The sequence below is a fragment of the Pongo abelii genome, chromosome 7 (genome assembly GCF_028885655.2).
Source record: "Pongo abelii isolate AG06213 chromosome 7, NHGRI_mPonAbe1-v2.0_pri, whole genome shotgun sequence".
Classification (NCBI taxonomy): Eukaryota; Metazoa; Chordata; class Mammalia; order Primates; family Hominidae; genus Pongo; species Pongo abelii.
Genome location: NC_071992.2, coordinates 139,266,429 through 139,287,685, shown reverse-complemented (window position 1 = coordinate 139,287,685; position 21,257 = coordinate 139,266,429). Strand labels below are relative to the sequence as shown.

The 21,257-nt window shown below is 44.1% G+C and overlaps 1 protein-coding gene across 8 annotated transcripts in view; it reads right to left on the bottom strand.

The window, feature by feature from the left end:
* Positions 1 to 21,257, bottom strand: part of ZHX2 (zinc fingers and homeoboxes 2) — a 194,558-nt gene that overhangs the window by 6,624 nt on the left and 166,677 nt on the right. For all 8 annotated transcript variants that reach the window (NM_001132880.1, XM_024250598.3, XM_054560949.2 and 5 more), the window contains 1 exon segment: positions 13,837 to 16,573. In NM_001132880.1, coding sequence (NP_001126352.1) covers positions 13,841 to 16,354 — 2,514 coding nt within the window. In that variant the 5' untranslated portion in view covers positions 16,355 to 16,573 and the 3' untranslated portion in view covers positions 13,837 to 13,840.

Sequence of the window (21,257 nt, the reverse complement as noted above, 5' to 3'; positions counted from 1 at the left end):
ACGGCCCTGCCCATCGCCTAAGAAACCCGAGTACTCATCCTGGCCAGTGTAGGGCAGGATTATATCCCCTTCTACTACTGCAGCTGGCGCTCTCCTGAAAGCACCACCTCCTGGCTGGAGGCCAACCAACTCAAGCCATTACAGCAACTCATAACAGAACAACCCTGCTTCAAAGAAGTAAACAACAGCTAATGCCACTGCCTGCAATACCCTGGCTAACCAGAGGTCCTGAGTCTGTCCATGTGGCAGTTTCACTGCTAGTGTAACCAGCATTTGAGAAAACCAGTGCACTAAACAAAACTACAACCAAGGACTCCCACAGAGTCCACTTCACTCCCATGCCACCTCCACTGGAGCAGGTGCTGGTATCCAAGACTGGGAGACCTAAAGATGGATCACATCACAGGACTCTTTACAGACATTCTCCAGCACCAGCCTGGAGCCCAGTAGCCCCACTGGGTGGCTAGACCCAGAAGGGCAATAATAACCACTGCAGTCTGGCTCTCAGGAAGCCCCATCCCTAGAGAAAGGGGGAGAGCACCACATCAAGGGATCACCCTATGGGACAAAAGAACCTGAACAGCGGCCCTTGAGTTCCAGATGTTTCCACTGAAACAGTCTACCCAAATGAGAAGGAACCAGAAAAGTAATTCTGGTAATATGATAAAACAAGGTTCTAAAACACTCCCATAAGATCACACTAGCTCTCTAGCAACGGACTCAAACCAAGACGAAATCTGAATTGCCAGAAAAAGAATTCAGAAGGTTTATTATTAAGCTACTCAAGGAGGCACCAGGAAAAGGTGAAACCAATTTAAAGACATTGAAACAATAATACAGGATATGGATGAAAAGTCTCTAGAGAAATAGATATCATAAAGAAAAGACAGTCACAACTTCTGGAAATGAAAGACACATTTAGAGAAATGCAAAATACACTGGAAAGTTTTAACAACAGAATCAAACAAGTAGAAGAAATAGCTTTAGAGCTTTAAGACAAGGCTTTTGAATTAACCTAACCTGACAAAGACAAAAACTAATTAAAAAAAATGAACAAAGCCTCCAAGAAATTTGGGATTATGTGAAATGATCAAACATAAGGATAATGGTGTTTTTGAGGAAGAAGAGAAATCTTGAAGTCTAGAAAATTTATTTGAGGGGATAATCAAAGAAAATTTCCCTGGTCTTGCTAGAGATCTAGATATCCAAATACAAAAAGCTAAGAGAACGCCCAGGAAATTGATCACAAAAAGATAATCACCTAGGCACATAGTCATCAGGTTATCTAAAGTCAAGATGAAGGAAAGAATCTTAAGACCTGTGATGCAAAAGCATCAGGTAACCTATAAAGGAAAACCTATCAGATTCACAGCAGATTTCTCAGCAGAAACCCTGCAAGCTAGAAGTGATTGGGATCCCATCTTTAGCCTCCTTAAACAAAATAATTACCAGTCAAGAATTTTGTATCCAGTGAAACTAAGTTTCATAAATGAAGAAGATATAAAGTCTTTTTCAGACAAACAAATGCTGAGAGAATTCGCCACTACCAAACCAGTGCTACAAGAAACGCTAAAAGGAGTCCTAAACCTTAAAACAAAATGTTCTTAAAGCATAAAATAGAACGTTCTTAAAGCATAAATCTCACAGGACCTATGAAACAGTAACACAGTGAAAAAAAAAACAAGGTATTCATGCAACAACTAGAATGTGAATAGAACAGTACCTCACATCTCAATGCTAACACTGAATGTAAATGGCCTAAAGGCTCCGTTTAAAATATGCTGAATGGCAGAATGGATAAAAATCTACCAACCAAGTATCTGCTGTCTTCAAGAGACTCACCTAACACATAAGAACTCACATAAACTTAAGGTAAATGAATGGAAAAACATATTCCATGCAAATGGAAACCAAAAGTGAGCAGGACTAGCTATTCTTATAGCAGACAAAATAGACTTTAAAGCAACAACAGTTAAAAAAGACAAAGAGAGACATTATATAATGATAAAAGAATTAGTTCAATACAAAAATATTACAATCCTAAATGTATGTGCACATAGTACTAGAGCTACCAAATTTATAAAACAATTACTACTAGACCTAAGAAATGAGATAGACAGCAACTCAGTAATAGTGGGGACTTCAACACTACACTGACAGCACTAGACAGGTCATCAAGACAGAAAGCCAACAAAGAAACAACAGATGCAAACTACACCTTAGAACAAATGGGCTTAACAGATATTTTCTGAACGTTCTACTCAACAACTGCAGAATATACATTATTTTCATCAGCACATGGAACATTCTCCAAGACAGACCATATGATAGGCCACAAAACAAGCCTTAATAAATTTAAGAAAACTGAAATTATATCAAGTACTCTCTCAGACCACAGTGGAATAAAATTGGAAATTAACTCAAAAAAAAACATTCAAAATTATACACATACATGGAAGTTAAATGATATGCTCTTAAATGATCCTTGGGTCAACAATGAAATCAAGATGGAAATTAAAAAATTATTTGAACTGAACAATAATAGTGATGCAACTGATCAAAACCTCTGTGATACAGCAAAAGCAGTGCCAAGAGGAAAGTTCACAGCTTTGTCTACATCAAAAAGTCTGAAAGAGCACAAATAAACAGTCTAAACTCACACCTCAAGAAACTAGAGAAACAAGAACCAAACCCAAACCCAGCAGAAGAAAATAACAAAGATTAGAGCAGAACCAAATGAAATTAAAAAAATAAAAACAACAACTCAAAAGATAAATGAAACAAAAAGCTGGTTCTTTGAAAAGATAAACAAAATTGATAGACCACTTGTGAGATTAACCAAAAAAAAAAAAAAAAAAAGAAGAGAGAAGATCCAAATAAAACTCAATTAGAAACAAGATAGGAGATATTACAACCAATACCATAGAAATACAAAAGATATTCAAGACTACTATGAACACCTTTATGAGCACAAACTAGAAAACCTAGAGGAGATAAATAATCCTGGAAATATACAACCTTCCTAGATTAAACCTGGAAGAAACAGAAACTCTTAACAGACAAATAACAAGTAGCAAGACTGAAAGAGTAATAAAAAAATTGCCAACAAAAAAAAGTCCAGGACCAGGTGGATTCACAGCTGAATTCTATCAGACATTCAGAAAAAGAATTGATACCAATCCTACTGAAACTATTGCAAAAGATAAAGAAGGAATCCTCCCTAAATCCTTCCAAGAAGCCAGTATTACCTAATACCAAAATCAGGAAAGGATGTAACAAAAGAAAAATAAAACTACAGACCACTATCCCTGATGAACATAGATGCAAAAATCCTTAACAAAATACTAGCTAACCGAATTCAAAAGCATACCAAAGAGATAATCCACCATGATCAAGGGGGTTTTATACCAGGGGTGCAGGGCTGTTTTAACATACACAAGTCAAATGTGGTACACCACATAAACAAAAGTGAAAACAAAAATCATATGATCATCTCAATAGATGCAGAAAAAGCATTTGACAAAATCCAGCATCCCCATATGATTAAAACCCTCAGCAAAATTGGCATAGAAGGGACATATCTTGAGGTAATAAAAGCCATCTATGATAAACCCACAGCCAACATTGTACTTAATGGGGAAAAGTTGAAAGTAGTTCCCCTGAAAACCGGAATAAGACAAAGATGCCCACTTTCACCACTTTTATTCAACACAACACCGGAAGTCCTAGCCAGACTAGGACTTCCGGTCCAGACAAGAGAAAGAAATAAACGGCATACAAACTGAGGAAGTCAGACTGTTGCTATTTGCTGACGATGTTGATTATATACCTAGAAAACCCTAAAGACTCATCCAAAAAGCTCCTAGATCTGATAAATGAATTCAGTGTTTCAGAATACAAAATCAACGTACACAAATCTGTGGCACTACTATACACCAATAGCGACCAAGCTGAGAATCAAATCAAGAACTCAACTATTTTTATAATAGGTGCAAACAAACAAACAAAAAACCAACTTAGGAATATACCTAACAAAAGAAGTGAAAGATCTCTACAAGGAAAACTATAAAACACAGCTGAAATAAACCATAGATGACACAAACAAATGGAAACACATCCCATGCTCATGGATGGGTAGAATTAATATTGTGAAAATGACCATACTACCAAAAGCAATCTATAAATTCAATGCAATTCCCATCAAAATACAATTATCATTCTTCATAGAACTAGAAAAAACAATCTTAAAATTCACGTGAAACCAGAAAAGAGCCCACATAGCCAAAAGCAAGACTAAGCAAAAAGAACAAATCTGGGGGCATCACATTATCTTACTTCAAACTATATTACAAGGCTATAATTACCAAAATAGCAGAGTACTGGTATAAAAACAGGCACATAGACCAATGGAACAGGATAGAGAAACTAGTTATAAAACCAGATACTTACAGCCAATTGATCTTTGACAAAGCAAACAAAAACATAAAGTGGGGAAAGGTCACCCTATTCAACAAATGGTGCTGAGATAATTGGGTAGCCACATGTAGAAGAATGAAACTGGGTCCTCATCTCTCACCTTATGCAAAAATCAACTCAAGATGAATAAAAGACGTAAATCTAAGACGTGAAGTCATAAAAATTCTCCAAGATAACATCAGAAAAACTCTTCTAGACATTGGCCTGGGCAAAGAGTTCATGACCAAGAACCCAAAAGCAAATGCAGCAAAAACAAAGATAAATAGATGGGACTTAATTAAACTAAAAAGCTTCTACACAGAAAAAGAAATAATCAGCAGAGTAAACAGACAACCCACAGAGTGGGATAAAATATTCACAAACTACGCATCTGACAAAGGACTAATATCCAGAATCTACAAGGAACTCAAACAAATCACCAAGAAAAAACAATCCCGCATAAAGTGGGGTAAAAACATGAATAGACAATTCTCAAAAGAAGATATATGAATGGCCAAAAAAATATGAAAAAAATGCTCAACATCACTAATTATCAGGGAAATGCAAATCAAAATCATAATGCAATACTACCTAACTCCTGCAAGAATGGGCATAATTAAATAACCAAAAAATAATAGATGTTGGCATGGATGTGATAAAAAGGGAACACTTTTACAATGCTGGTGGAAATGTAAACTAGTACAACCACTATGAAAAACAGTATGGAGGCTCCTTAAAGAACTAAAAGTAGAACTACCATTTGATCCAGCAATTCCACGACTGGGTACCTACCCAGAGACAAAGAAGTCATTATATGAAGAAGACACTTGCACACGCATGTTTATAGCAGCAAAATTCACAATTGCAAAAATATGTAACGAGCCTAGATGCCCATCAACCAACAAGTGGATAAAGAAAATGTGGTATGTATATACCATGGAATACTACTCAGCCATAAAAAGGAATGAAATAATGGCATTCACAGCAACCTGGATGGAGTTGGAGACCATTATTCTAAGTGAAGTAACTCAGGAATGGAAAACCAAACATCATATGTTCTCATTCACAAGTGGGAGCTAAGCTATGAGGAAGCAAAGGCATAAGAATGACATAATAGACTCTGGGGACTTCAGGGGAAGGATGAGAGGGGGGTGAGGGATAAAAGAGTACACATTGGGTGCAGTGTACACTGCTCGGGTGATAGGTGCACCGAAAGCTCAGAAATCACACCTAAAGAACTTATCCATGTAACCGAACACCACATGTTCCCCCAAAACTATTAAAATAGTTTGGAGTGTGACTGTGAGAATGAGATGAGTCAGCACATGCACAGTGCCTGAGCAGGCCTGGAACAGTGAGTGCTCAGCAGTGCTACCCTGTGTCACTGCCCCAGACCCCCCAGCCCAACCCCTCCTGAGATGCAATTAACACCCACTGGCATGAACATGTGGGGCCCCAACAGAAAAGGTCAACTTGGAAAGGCAAGAAGCAGGGGGCCAAGTTCTTCTCCATATAGAGAGCAGTAAGCAAGTTCAGATGCAGTATCTATTGGTACTAATGCTAGAACCCTGCTCTAGGGGTGATATTGTTAGGCTTTGTGTCCCCACCCAAATCTCATCTTGAATTATAGTCCCCATAATCCCCATGTGTCAAGGGAGAGACCAGGTGGAGGTAACTGAATCATGGGGGTGATTCCCCCAAGCTGTTCTCCTGATAGTGAGTTCTCATGAGATCTGATGGTTTTATAAGGGGCTCTTCCCTCTTCCCTCAGCACTTCTTCCTGCCACCTTGTGAAGAAGGTGCCTTGCTTCCCCTTCGCCTTCTGCCATGATTGTAAGTTTCCTGAGGCCTCCCCAGCCATGATGAACTGTGAGTCAATTAAACCTCTTTCCTTTATAAATTACCTAGTCTTGGGCAGTTCTTTATAGCAGTATGAAAACAGCCTAATACAATTCATTTATATTATCTTTTCATTTATATTATCTCACTTAATCCTGACAAATACAGGCAACCGCTTGTAAGCATTATGAACAGAATTATATCCCCCCTAAATTCATATGTTGAAGCCATAATTGCTAAGGTAACTGTATTTGGAGATAGTGCCTTTAAGGAGGTAATTAAAGGTGGGGTAATTAAGTCCTAATCTCATAGGACTGGTGTCCTTACAAGAAAAAGAAGAGACACCAGCCATGTGAACACACAGAACAAAGACTATGTGAGGACACAGTGAGAAGGTGGGTGTTGGCAAGCTACAAAGAGAGGCCTCACCAGAAACCAACCCTGCTGGTGTCCTGAGCTTGAACATCTAGCCTCCAGAACTGTGAGAAAATAAATTTCTGTTGTTTAAGTGACCCAGTCTGTGGCATTCTGTTCTGGCAGCCTTAGCTGACTAATACAGTAAGTATTCAGGTTACAGAAAGAATAAAGTAAAATGTATAGGCACGTGGGTGCTCTAGAATTTTCCACCATCCAGCCTCCGTTTTCCACTAGGGCAGATGGGTCTGAATGCCTTGGACATTTGCAAGTTGGTTTTCCTTTTGCTCCTCCCTCGAGTAGCTCAGAGGGCATCAAACTTTCTCTAGGGTTATGCACGATGAACCATGTCATCTCCTTTACTGGTGAGACAGAGGAGTTTCAAGGGAAATTTTGATTATATGTGAGTCCACTTAACACTCTGGCTTTTAACCTCTGCACTTCTGTGAAGTGTGAACCCAGGCAAGTCATGCCCACCATGGCCACTTTTCAGTTACCCTTGAGTACGTTGTTTCTTCTGTCTGGAATGTTCTTCCCCTCCTCTCTGCCCAGCACACTCCTGCATGTTGGCCTAACCCTTTGGTTTTCAATCCATCCATTATTTCTTCTTATTATTTATTTATTTATTTATTTTTTGAGATGGAGTCTTGCTCTGTGGCCCAAGTTGGAGAGCTGTTGTGTGATCTCGGCTCACTGTAACCTCCACCTCCTGGGTTCAAGCGATTCTCCTGCCTCAGCCCCACAAGTGGCAGGGACTATAGGCATGCACCACTATACCCCAGCTAATTTTTGTATTTGTAGTAGAGACAGGGTTTCACCATGTTGGCCAGGTTTGTTCGAACTCCTGACCTCAGGTGATCTGCCTGACTTGGCCTCCCAAAGTGCTGGGATTACAGGCATGAGCCACTGTGCCTGGCCCCATTACCTCTTTAGGAAGTGTCCCCTAAACCTTAAACGCGCTATTTAAATCCTCAAATTCCCATATTCTATACTCTAACGGCACCAAAAAACATGTCAGTATAGCAACTTTCGTTTTTGTTTGATTAAAGATGGGTTAAAACTTCATTTCCCATTAGACCAAGGGCTCCATGAGGGCAGGGACATGCTGGGCACACTACCTTCCAGAGCCCAGCACACTGCAGACATTCCACAAATACTTGATGGATGAATGAACCAAGTCACTTATTAGGAATGTCTCTGGGCTAGTGACTTCATCTCCCTGGGGCCCACATCCTTCCTCTGAAAATGAGGGGGCTGGATTTCATGGTGGCTAAGCCTCCACAAGTCGCCCAAGGCACAGTGAGAATTCCTAGGGTGAGAAGCTCCAGAATTCAGTAAATGGAAGTGGTATCAGTTAACTCCCTGTTAGGCATGAGGGAAGCCAGACTAATGGGCAGTCCCTGAGAAGCATCACCAGTAAATATCTGGTGACGGATTCTCCAACAGGCCTTTCTCTTGAGCTTCTCACACACGGGAAGCAAACTGTATCCAATCCCTCTCCTCTCGCTGCTGTCAACCATTGGAGCTAATGAGTGATGGGAAAAAATGAGGACAAGCAAAAGGACTGAAATACCAGATCTCAACTATCTTTTAAAATTCTCTGGTTCGTTCAATAAACCGTTACTCAGCATCTGCTCTGAATCTAAACTAGGGATTCAGAGATTAATGAGATATGGTCCCTGCCGGTAAGGGTCTGGTACAGGAGAGAGGGAAACAGACGACAACAATATTTTCATTCATTCACTCATTAATTAGCTAATTAATTCGTTCATTCATTCATTCAAATATCTGCATTTGGACAGCTAATCCGAACAGAGTGTGAGGGCATACCTCTTCTGGATCTTAAATTGTAACCAGAATGCAACGCTTAGCAGCCTTAAAAATTTTAACCAAGCTGAACCATGGAAAATACCTTTCTGACATTTCACAATTTTTTCCTCTTCTCCAAAGTCATCCGGAATTATCAGGAGTTGGAAACTGTTGACAGAAATCAGGAGGCAGCGAAGGTGGTGGCTGGAGCTTTGGAGTCAATTTTAGACACTGGCTGAGTGAACTCTGGCAGGTTCCTGAGCCTCAGAATTCTTTGTTTAAAATAAATGGGAAGGCGGCTTGCACATGTAGGTTGGTGGGAAGTTTCTGAATCAGACAACATGTTGGAAAAGCCACCTCTCCCCCTCCTAGCTCCTCCGGTTTCTGTGTGCAGTGCTCTCATGAAACAGGTGTTTCTATGTCCATTTCTCACCTTTATTAACCGAGATTAGGTAGGGGCTGTGTCTTGGTCATTCTGGCAAATCTACACAGACTAGCACAGTGCCTGGCACAAAGAAGGCTCTCTAAAGTTCCTGCTGAATGAATACATTGTGGATTAGTTTCCACTCCCACACAAAATCAATAAATGACCACACTCTGCTTGTTCTGGGCTATGCTGGTGGTGCCACTGTTGGAGAGGGCGGGGCCATAGTGGCTGGGATCAGGCACTGGCCTGACAGTTGAGAGGTGGCCTCCAAGGTCTTCCAGCTGTTGGCTGAGGAACACAGGGCAAGTCACTCATTTTCTCTGGCCCTCAGTTTTGCCCTCTGTAAAACGGGGACAAGGCTGTACCTACCTCACAGGGTGGGCATGAAGTTGAAATGACTTAGTAGACGTGCTTAGAAGGCAGCTGAGCACACAGTGGGTGTCAATCAATGGGAACCTTCATTAGCAATAGTAACGGAATATTCCATTTGACCAAACATCAAGGCTGATGGCTGACAATGTCTTGCTCAAGTACGTTGACTCATTTTTCCGAAAAAATAAATCTGATTTTCAGCCTTTTCCTAGGACAGGTCCCTCAATGGAATGGCTCAAACATTGTTCAGACACAGGGACTGAATCAAGACAACACAATTCAATGGCTGGGAAGTATTCCTTATCTTTGTGTCTAACCTCAGGGCCGAGGTGAGCCTGGACTGAGTCAAATGCTGTCCTAAGCCTTGCAGAGCTTAGAGAGATTTGGTTGCAGGAGATGCTTAACGCCTACAGAGGAAATCTAGTCCTAGAGCCAGCTCTCAGCTGCTTGCTCAAGTTCCTCCCCCTTCACCCTCTTGTGCATCACATAACACCTTTTATAAAGTCAAAACCATGAATTATTTCAGGATTATTATGTGTCATAACTGAACTGAACTTCAGGTTCCTAAATAAATATTTAAATAGGGACATCACTGAATATTTATGAATTCAAGAGACTCATGTGTTTGGTTTATAAAAACTGTGAAGCAATTTGGAGAGATTTTTTTTCCCTTTAAATTGAAAGATTCCTTTAAGGAGTGCCTCTGTCCAGGATGTGGGAGAACCTTCAATGCCACCCCTAGTGCAGCTGGCAGCCCCTTTCTCAATACCATGGAACTCCAATGGTGGGGTGCGGTGGCTCCTGCCTGTCATCCCAGCACTTTGGGAGGCTGAGGCAGATGGATCACCTGAGGTCAGGAGTTTGAGACCAGCATGGCCAACATGGTGAAACCCCACCTCTACTAAAAAAATTACAAAAATTAGCCGGGTATGGTGGCACGTGCCTGTAGTTCCAGCTACTTGGAAGGCTGAGGCAGGAGAATCACTTGAACCTGGGAGGCAGAGGTTGGGGTGAGTCGAGATGGCACCACTGCACTCCAGCCTGGGCCATAGAGGAAGACTCCATCTCGAAACAAAACAAAACAATGGACCTCCAAAATATCAGGGAGCCATCAGGGATATCTGATGTTGCCACATGTGGAACAGATCTTAGCATCCTGTTTAGGGATGTTTTCTAGCTCACAGTTGGGGCATTTACCATAATTAAACATAAAGTGGGGTTCCTGCATGTTCCTTTTTTTTCTTTTTTGTGAACACAGCTAGTCCCTGTCCTGAGAAGGGGGGTATCAACTAGAAATGGAGAATTTCTGTCAGAAATAACGAGGTAAAGATGGCAGGAGGAAGAGTGAGGACTTTGGAGACAAACTCATGTGTTGGCTGGGTGAATGTGGGTAAGTTCTTTGGTTTCTGAGTCTGTTTCTGGGTTTATAGAGAAGCTACCTCCCTCGGAGAATTAAGTAAGACCATGTATGGTCAGAGCACCTACCTCGACCTCTGCTATTCAGGCGACCTTCGTTCATCATTCCATCCTTCCTCCCCAAAGGTTTTCTGTATGGTTTTAACATTCCCTCCCTCATTACTGTCTTCTTTGGGCCACTGGGGCATCAGGCAGGATAACATCCCACCCCCATGTGCATTTTCAACTGGTGGTAGTGGTATTAGCTTGGGAGAGAACAGATGGGGACGAGGGCCTCCGGAGAACTGCCGCCCCTAGACAACCTCCCACTCAGCCATGGGGACCTGGAAGTGCCATCTGAGCTTACCTTGGCATACAGAGACACTGAGCATCTTTCTATTCAAATTCAGCAAACATAACTTGTTCAGAATAGCTTTTGTCTGTTATGGAAAACCATTGAGTTTGCTTTCAGTTTGCCTCCTCTTATCCTTTACCGAACCCAAATTCTACCTTTTGGCTATGCCCAACCTCTTTTGGTTTCTCACAGGTGGCATTCCTTTTCTTGTCTCTGGACCTTGGCCTGTGCTGCTTCTTCCATGTGGACCCCTCTTTCCCTTGTCTGTGCACTTGGCTAACTCCTCATCCCATGAGTCGGATGTCCCTTCCTCCAAGAAGCTCCCTAACCCCCCAACCTGGGTGTTCCTCCTCTGAACCCCCACACAGAGCCGTGCCCTTCCCCATCGTAACACATATCACACTGATGAGTAAAGGAAAGTGTGATTTCCTCTCTCCTTGGCCTGCCCGAGCTCCACAGTGAATGGGTACTGTGTTGTCTGTCTCTCTCATAGCACTATTTCTAGTGCCTGGAGTAGCAGCAGGCATACAGTAGGCGCTCAGAAGGTACTGTTGAATGGAACTGAACCCTATTGTCCTCTCTGGGGTGGGAGGAAAAAGCAACCATGTAGACACGTGTCATGGATGGGAAAAGATCAAGGATAGAAGATGGGGGGTCCAGCGTGGTGGCTCACGCCTGTAATCCCAGCACTTTGGGAGGCCAAGATGGGTGGATCATCTGAGGTCAGGAGTTTGAGATCAGCCTGGCCAACATGGCAAAACCCCGTCTCTACTAAAAGTATGAAAATTAGCTTGGTGGGGTGGCACATGCCTGTAATCCCAGCTACTTGGGAGGCTGATGTAGGAGAATTGCTTGAACCCAGGAGGTGGAGGTTGCAGTGAGCTGAGATCGTGCCATTGCATTCCAGCCTGGGCAACAGAGTGAGACTCTGTCTCAAAAAAAAAAAAAAAAAAAAAAAATCACTCCCTCATTTTAATGAGGGAGGTATGGGCTAGACTGGTAGGTTCTTCTAAGGTGGGAGAACGGCCAGAGGTGGCCAGGTAGAGGTGGGAGGTTGCTGTCATTGTGATCTCAGTACACTTCTATCCCCCTCCTTTCACTCGTGCCCTCCCCTTTGGGTTGTGCCCACACCCTTGACACACAGGCATTTCCTCCTGCAAGTGGGAGGAGAAAGGAGAATGGAGCATGATGGCATTCTAGGATTGGCTGCTTGTTAAAGTGATCTTTTAATAGTGGATGGAGCTGGCTAAAACAAGGTTTCTAGAGAATTTCATTTATTTGTCAGCTTCCTCATTTTATTACTGAATCAATGAGTTAATGAGCGACGTGATCAGCCAAAGTTGTCCAAGTTCATTAATACAGAGGTGTGGTAATTTCCAGGGCTGCCTTTGGGACCTTATCAATCATTCTGGAGGTTCTTACCTTTATTTTATCCTTTGTAAAGATAACTTGGGAGGCCTATTCTGTGGTCTTTTAAGTGACCTCTGGAGAAGCCTACCTGGGCAAATCATGCATCTTCCTCCTTGTAATATTTTCTTTCCCTCCCGCAGCCCTCCCCCTGCAACTGCCCCCATTTCTAAACTCACCACCAAGCTGCTGTGCTTCAGGCCTCGATTTGCACTGACCTCTTAGGAAGCAGAACACCAAGGGCTTCAGTGGCATGTCCCATTATGGGGATGACACGGCCATTAGTAACCATGGAAACCGCCCTGGCCCCCCCCCCCCCCCCAGCTTGTGTCACTCTACAGGCCTAATTTACACCCGGCTCTTCCAGATTTGAAGGGGTTATGGGGACCCAAGCACAGTGGCACCTTCCTTTTGCCCTGACAAGGCAAATATCAAGCACTTTCAAAGCCTTTTCAGATTAGAAGAAATAAGCTCAGGTCTTTGATTCAGTAAACTTGGATACGTGTTCTTAAAAAATCCAAAAAGAAAAGGGGGAAAAAAAGAAAAAGAAACAACCTCTTCATGTTTGGTGTTTTTACAGCAACAAACACAAAACACACAGAGGGAGGATGTGTTTTCTAACAGTCAAAACTAACCTTCAGAATGGACAGGCCTGAAGGCTGGCGCCCAAACAGGCCACAGCCAGCAGTGCTGCTCCCTGGGCACAGCCTTACAAATGAGGACATAGGTTCCATCAGCCCCCATTTTTCTTCTTTTTTCAAAGAACCTTTACAAATAACTCATCAGCTGGGCTCAGTGGCTCATGCCTGTAATCCCAGCACTTTAGGAGCCAGAGGCAAAGGAATTCCTTGAGTCCAGGAGTTTGAGACCAGCCTGGGCAAGACAGTGAGACCCCGTCTCTACCAAAATATTAAAATATTAGTTGGGTGTGCTGGCAGGTGCCTGAAGTCCCAGCTACTTGAAAAGCTGAGGGGGGAGGATCGCTTGGGCCCAGGAGTTTGAGGCTGCAATGACCTATGATTGAGCCACTGCACTGCAGCCTGGGTGGCAGAGCAAGACTCTGTCACTAAAAGCAAAACAAAACAAAACACCAAAACCAAAACCGACCCTTCCACTACAAGAATAAGTATGTGAGGTAATGCATGCGGGAATCAGCTTAACTGAGCCATCCCACTAGGTAAACATATTTCAAAACATCATATTGTACGTGATCAATATACATCATTCTTACTTGTTAATTACAAGAAAAAGAAGCCACCATCTATGTCAACATCTCTGTACCCTACAATCTATATTAACCCTTGCAACGAAAAGAAAGCAAGCTGCGTTCTCCCCTGCTGCCTGGGTGAGCAGGTGGAATTACCTGTCTAGGCCTGGCCAGCTTCTGCAGGGACACAGTCGGAGTCCGATTCAGCCAGTTCCGCCACGCCTTCTGCTGCAGCCTGACTCCAGCTATCTGATCTATCTGAGATGGCATCCTCCTCCCCGACCGTCACCTCCACGTAATCCACAACGCTTGACTCCTCGTTCTCGTCGCTGCCCTGGCCGTCCCGGCTGCTGCCCTCTGACCGGTCTGAGGTGGCCTCTGAGGGCTTTGCTGGCAAACAGTCTTTTGCTGGCTCGCTGCCTACCTTTACCCTGGGCACCAACTTCTCCAAGTCCTCTTCGCAGAGCTTTTTGGGGTCCTTGTAATATTGTGGAACCACGTCACCCCCGTTCTTTGGGCTCTCGGCCATGGGTTTTGTTGCTTTCCTTGCTACGGCATCGTAGCCGTGATCATCTGCCACGGGCTGGTGCTGATACTGCTCCATCCACTTCACGGTTCCCGTTTTCAGCAAGCATCTGTTCTCCTTGAACCAACGTACAATCTCAGTTCGGACCAGGCCAGTCTTGGCCGCTAACTGGTCGTACTCCTGGGGAGTAGGCCACTGGGTTCTTGCAAACGTGCTCCTCAGGAGATGAACCTGTTCTTGACTTTTTGCAATTGCTGGCGAAGGGCTGGGCAGAGAACTGGTTAACTGGGCACCGGAGAGCTGGTCGAGTCGAGACAGAGCACCGTTGGGGGCTCCCACATCTTGGCCTTTTTTGCCAGACCCCATGGAATCCAAGACAGCTTGTTCCATGCTGTCTCGAAGCTTCCGCCTCTCCGAGAACCAGGAGTCGATCTCTCTCCTGCTCAGCTTGGTCTCCACCCTAAGCCGATCCAGTTCTGCTTGGGTAGGAAAAGAACTTTTCAAAAAGCTGTCTTCCAAGATTTTAACCTGACCCTGTGTTTTCTCTTTGAACTTCTGGGGGGCAAAGTCTGGGTACGCGTGGTACGTGCGACCGTGTCGGGAGGCTGCGATGGCCAACTGCTCTTTGGCAAGGGATTCGCTGGTGATGTGGACGATGCCCCTTTGACACCGATACCGGTGGTCACTGAACCACTTCTTGATCTCGCTCCTGGCAAGGCCAGTCACCTCGATGAGCCGGTAAACCTCAGCATCGTCAGGGAACTGGCTCTGGAGAAAGCTGGCCTTGAGATGTGCTATCTGCTCCTTTGTCTTCTTGCGGTCACTGGCTGGCGTGAGTGGGGGGTTGGCCACCTTGGGTGGGGGCTCTGGCACCTGAGCGATGTGTGGACGCTTGGGTTCGGGGGCAGCTTGGGGAGTCACCAAGGGTCTCTTCTGGCCGTGGTTGGTGACTCCTGCCACAGCAAGCGTGATGGGGGAGCAAGAGACGGTTGTTGACCCGCTGGTCACCTGAGTCAGCACCAGGCTAGTCTGGCCGAGGATCTGGCACGGTAGAGCCGTCTGGAGGATGGGCTGCGTCACCTTTGTGGGGGCCAACTGGGCGGGCAGCACAGTGATGGTCGGGGGTACTGACTGTATGGTGCCGTTGAACATCTTCTTCCGGGCCTCCTCCACCTCTTCTGGGGACCAGCTGATGCCATGCTTTAAGCGCTGGGTGGCAAACCAGATTCTGATGTGCTCCTCTGGGTGTTTGGAGGCAGCTGTCAGCCAGGACAACTCAGCCTGGGTTGGGTAAGGAAACTTGTTGAAAGAGTTGATCATCGTGGCATTTGTATCCAGGGCAGAGTTGTATTTGGTAGTATTTAGTGGGACGGGGACCTTGGGCACAAGGTTGATATTTGGTGGCAGCTGTACAGAAGGCATGACGTGTCCTAATGTGTCTTGGAGGAGCTCCACACCGCCGAGTCTCGAGAGGATCTCAGCTGTGTCTGTCACCAGGCGGGCGGTCCCTTCCACATGGTTCTCGGGGGTGATTTCTTCAGGCTTCTTGGGCACCTTCTTGGCATCCGCTTTTGGTTTTCCAGGCTTCATGATGGGGGTTTTACTCACCGAGATCCCAGAATCACTGTCACCAGTTCCAGGGCCGCTGGTGGTGATGGACACGACATGGTTGGTGGCTTCGATGGACTGTTCCAAGACAGTTTGATTATTGCGTTTAATTAACTTCAGCTTGAAGTTGGCCTCCCCAGGATGGAACTTGGAGTTGTGGTCGGACAGGGAGTCGTACTTTTTGGTTGTGAAGTTACATTCTGCACACACGTAGAGGGGGTTGAGAATCACATTGGGATGCTGCATGTCAACGTGCTCCGTGAACTCGTTCAGGTTTTGCGTGGAGTAGGGGCAGTATTTGCACTCATAACCACCTTGGAGTTTTTTGGACTGGCTTTCCCCCATAGATTTCACCTCTATCACTTCATTTTCTTTGGAAGAGTTTTCAAGTTCTGCTGCCCAACTGTCCTTGGCCACGTCAGGCTGTGGTGTGCCAATTCCTTTCTCTTTGGCCCTGTCTACCTCCTCGGGCACATCTTGTTCTACTACTTGTGATGTCCGAACCATGCATGGAGTTGTAGATTTTCGTTTGCTAGCCATGCTGCCTGTCTGTGTGCAATGGTTTATTTTTGGAGGGGGGTAAGGAGGGGGCGGTGAGATTCTTGGAACGAATAAGGTGAAAGGCTTTTGGCTTTATTCCCCCTCAAATGGCTTTGGCTTTCCTTGTGTGCTGAAGTCTACTGTTTGAGTTTTCAGAATGATTTCAGCACAGAAAATTGCAATGGCACCAACCGCTAAACACACCAGGAAGCATCATATCTGTGGACAAGAACGAAGACAAGGTCAGTGTCTCTTCACAACGCAAAAGAAACTGGCACTTCTTTATGAGTTTTCCCATGACCCATCCCAACAGGCACCCAAATCGAACACCTATGTATGCACAGACGGTGTGAAAATGCTTATAAACACGAAAAATCACATTCTTCTTCTCTTCCTTTTTTTGGAAGGAGGTGAAAACAGGCCCAAACCAAGCAAACATGGATGAGGGTCACCATTTCATGTTTAGAGACAAAGGAATACAGGAAAGGTAGACAGGCACTAAAATCCTCTGAAGCAGTGAGAAGGAATGTCGCAGATGGTGTGCTTGCAAGCCACTTTTAGATTTGGTACCTCGGAAGCCAGATGTGTCCCCGGGGCTGGCAAGTGAAATTTATTCAGGCGCTAGAAAACAGATACGAACATTTTGCTTATCATAAAAGCAAAATCACGATAGAAAATCCAGAAAATGCAGAAAAGTATAAAAGAAAAAAAAAGCAGTCACCCCGCCAATATTGCAGTTTTATAGTTCATCTCACTTAAACAGTTTCCCATTTCCATAAATAGTGAGCAAAATAATGATTTTAAAAATCATTATTTCATCACGTGATGAAATCACCATTGTGGTATATCCCTATAACGCATGTTATTACATCGTAGGGATAGACTACACATGATATATTCAGCCATTGGACTTTTTTAAAATTTTATTTTAAGTTCTGGGATACATGTGCAGAATATGCAGGTTTGTTACATAGGTATACATGTGCCATGGTGGTTTGCTGCACCCATCAACCCATCATCTAGGTTTTAGGCCCTGCATTTATTAGGTATTTGTCCGAATGCTCTCCCTCTCCTTGTCCCCCATCCCCCGACAGGCCCCGGTGTGTGATGTTCCCCTCCCTGTGTCCATGTGTTTTCATTGTTCAACTCCCACTTATGAGTGAGAACATGTGGTGTTTGGTTTTCTGTTCCTGTGTTAGTTTGCTGAGAATGATGGCTTCCAGCTTCATCCATGTCCCTGCAAAGGACATAAACTCATTCTTTTTTTTATAGCAACTAGACTTTTGTTGGACATTTATTTCCAGTTTTTGGCTCTTACCAACAAAACTTCAGTGAATACCCTTAATCCTTATTTCTGATAACTACCTTTGGATGGATGCCTGGAAGTGGTTTTCTTGACCCATATATATGGCAGAGTTTTGGCCTCAATTGGCCTTTTCTTTGGTAGTGTATGAGACGGCTTGACTCACAATGCAGCCTATGTAAAATACTACCATTAAAAAGCCTTGCTGATTACATAGGGAAAAACAGTTTTTTGGATTTTTGTTTGTTTCTGAGACAGGGTCTGGCTCTGTCACCCAGGATGGAGCGCAGTGGCATAATTCTAGCTCACTGCAGCCTCTATCTCCTGGGCTCAAGCAATCCTCCTGCCTCAGCCTCCCGAGCAGCTGGAACTATAGGCACACACCACCATGCCCAACTAATCATTTAATTTTTTAGTAGAGACAGGGTTTTGCCATGTTGTCCAGGGGTTTTGCCATGTTGTCCAGGCTGGTCTCCAACACCTGGGCTCAAGTTATCCATGTGCTTCTGTCTCCCAAAGTGCTGGGATCATGGGCGGGTGCCAAGAAAACTGTTTTAATATGCTTGTATGCTTTTCTTGATTGACAATAAGGTTGGATTGTTTTCAAAGATTTGCTCATTATTTATATTCTTTTGTGAATTGTCTGCTTATGTCATTTTTTATATTTAGACATTCAGTAGTTTTTATTATGAATTTGCAAGAGTTCTCTTTACATAAATAATACTAATGCTTTACTAAGTTTGTTGCAAAACTTTTCCCAGTCTATCATTTACCTTTTTTTCTTTTGAGATAGTTTTGCTCTTGTGGCCCAGGCTGGAGCATAATGGCGCGGTCTTGGCTTACCGCAACCTCTGCCTCCCGGGTTCAAACAATTCTCCTGCCTCAGCCTCCTGCATAGCTGGATTATAGGCATGCGCCACCACGCCAGGCTAATTTTGTATTTTTAGTAGAGATGGGGTTTCTCCATATTGGTCAGGCTGGTCTTGAACTCCTGACCTCAGGTGATCTGCCTGCCTCGGCCTCCCAAAGTGCTGGGATTACAGGCGTGAGCCACTGCATCTGGCCCTATCATTTACCTATTAGTTGTGCATATTATATTTTTTTAATGTTTAACATGTAGAAATTTTCATTTTTAGCTAATAGATTTACCAATTTTTTTCTCTTGTAGCCTCTTTCATTGTGATTTTATATTTAGAAAGTGATTCCCTGTCTTGATAGCTGAAATATATTAATCTACATTTTCTTAAGAATATTTTAACTTTATTTTTTGCATTTAACTCATCTGGTGGTATTGAATTTATCTTGGGTTAAGCTGTAAGACACAATTCTAACAATTTTTCTTCAGAGTTACCAACCATCTCAGCGGCATGCATTATTATTTTCTTTCTAACTAATTTTTGAGAAACCTCCTTTATCATACACAAACTTTATATCTACTAGGGTTGGTTCTGGGTTATCTAGTCTGTGTATCGATCTAGCTATTGAGTACTGCACTTATGCCTTGCTTCTAAAAGAACTTTTGTATGTTTAGAGTACATTTTTATATCTAGTAGAGTTCCTCCTCATTACTCTTTCTTTTCGCAAAACAGTTCTTGGTTATTTTGATAATCTAGTCTCATGAATCAATATCACCTGTGAGATAAAATTCTATTAGAATTTTGATTGGAACTGAATTAAACAAATGATGATTTGGAAGTACAGGAACAATTTGCTTATTAGGTTAACAGAACCCAGAACCGAGAATGGAGAGCTGATGGGCTAAAGGAGGCAGGAGACATGTTTTGAAACAAAGATCCCGGACCTCCAGGAAAAGGAAGGAAAGGGAAGGGAAGGCAGGAGATGGCATATCATCTCTGGCCCCTCCCATGGGCCTGGGTTTGAGTCCCACTGAAGAGAGGGCATAAAGGCCAAAGTGAAGAACTTATTTTCACAAACAACTCTTGAGAGTCTAGGCCCACGCCCACCTGCTTAGGGGCTCAGGTGACACACTTGGGCAGGGCTGGGGAAAGGGCCATTCCCCCGCTAGTGAACCCAGAACCTGGCCCCTCTAAGATGAAAGCACTGGCATGTGTAGGCTGGTCAAATTCATCAGCAGTGGGGTGCGGGCCCCTCAGGCAGCGGCGAGGAGAGGACAGGGGCAAACCAGAGAAGAGGGCAGCCGTTTCTTTTTATTGACCATGCCCAAACCGCCACCTCCAGCCTCCGCCTGCCGTGATCTTCAGAGTCTTGATCTCACCTCTCCAATACTTTTCACGCCTCCAGAGTTCATCTCCAGCAATGGCACCACCAAGACCCGGCAGGCTCCGGCCCCGGCTCCCCTCTCCCGCCACCCTTCACGCTCCAGTGTGGCTCTGTCAGGACCTCACTCCCCTCATAGCACCTCTACCAGAACATCCCACCCCGAGAACCGCTTGGTTTTCAGGTCTCCATTGAAAAGTCACCCTCCCACAGAGAGGCTTTTGCTGATAGCTGCCCCTCTGCAAAACAATGCCTCCTCAGCACTCTCTATTTCCTCACCCTGCGTGGCTTTCTTCACAGCACTCTTCAATAGCTCACATCATACTTCGATGTTTTGCGGTTAAAAGAGGAGCAAGTGTCTATCCACTTGTTTATCATTTGTATCTCTGTGCAGAACCATTCTGCCCAATATGGTAGCCACTGGCCACATGTGGCCTTTTGAGTTTAGTTAAAATTAAACAGGATTAAAAATTCAGTACCACAGTCATACTAGCCACATTCCCAGTGCTCAAGAAGCAACTGTGGCTGGTGGCTATTGTCTAATACAGTGAAGGACATTTCTATCATAGGAAGTCCTATTGGACAGCACCATTCAAGAACAGAAGCTCCATCAAGGCAGAAAGGTTTTTTTTTTGAGATGGGGTCTTGCTGTGTTGCCCAGGCTGGAGTGCAATGGCGCGATCTCGGCTCACTGCAACCTCTGCCTCCCAGTTCAAGCGATTTTCCTGCCTTAGCCTCCCAAGAAGTTGGGACCACACGCATAAGCCACTATGCCTAATTTTTTTTTTTTTTTTTTTGCAAAGACAGGATTTCACCCTGTTGCCCAGGCTGGTCTCGAACTCCTGGGCTCAAGCCATCCACTTGCCTCCATCTCCCAAAGTGCCAGGATTACAGGTGTGAGCCACCACACCCAGCATCACAAATTAAATTAACTGTAGGGAGGCTATCTCTTGGGAACTGCAGCTCAGTGATGAGGTATGCTAAAATCTCCTGTGAATGCTCAGTAGTGTGTGTGTGTGCATGCGTGTGCACACGTGTGAACATGTGTGTTGGGGTTACATGAGTGGAGGAACTCTGTAAGGGAAGGGAGACTCTACAGTTCTGTGGGGAGTACTATTAACACAGCAGAATGTGGCTAAATTTGCACCCACTGGCCAAAGGGCTTGGGACATTTGAGTTAAATTTTTCAAAAGAGAGGGGGAAAGACACTTTCCTCCTGCAGAAAAAAGACATCAGGCAGGAGTAGACTCAGGGGAGGAAATACCTTTTTTTACCGAAACTTCCCATATCCCGCATTATTTAAATCTGTTGACAAGTGAGCCCCCCGAAATGAGGTGAATAGTGGTAAAATGGCCTGGAAGC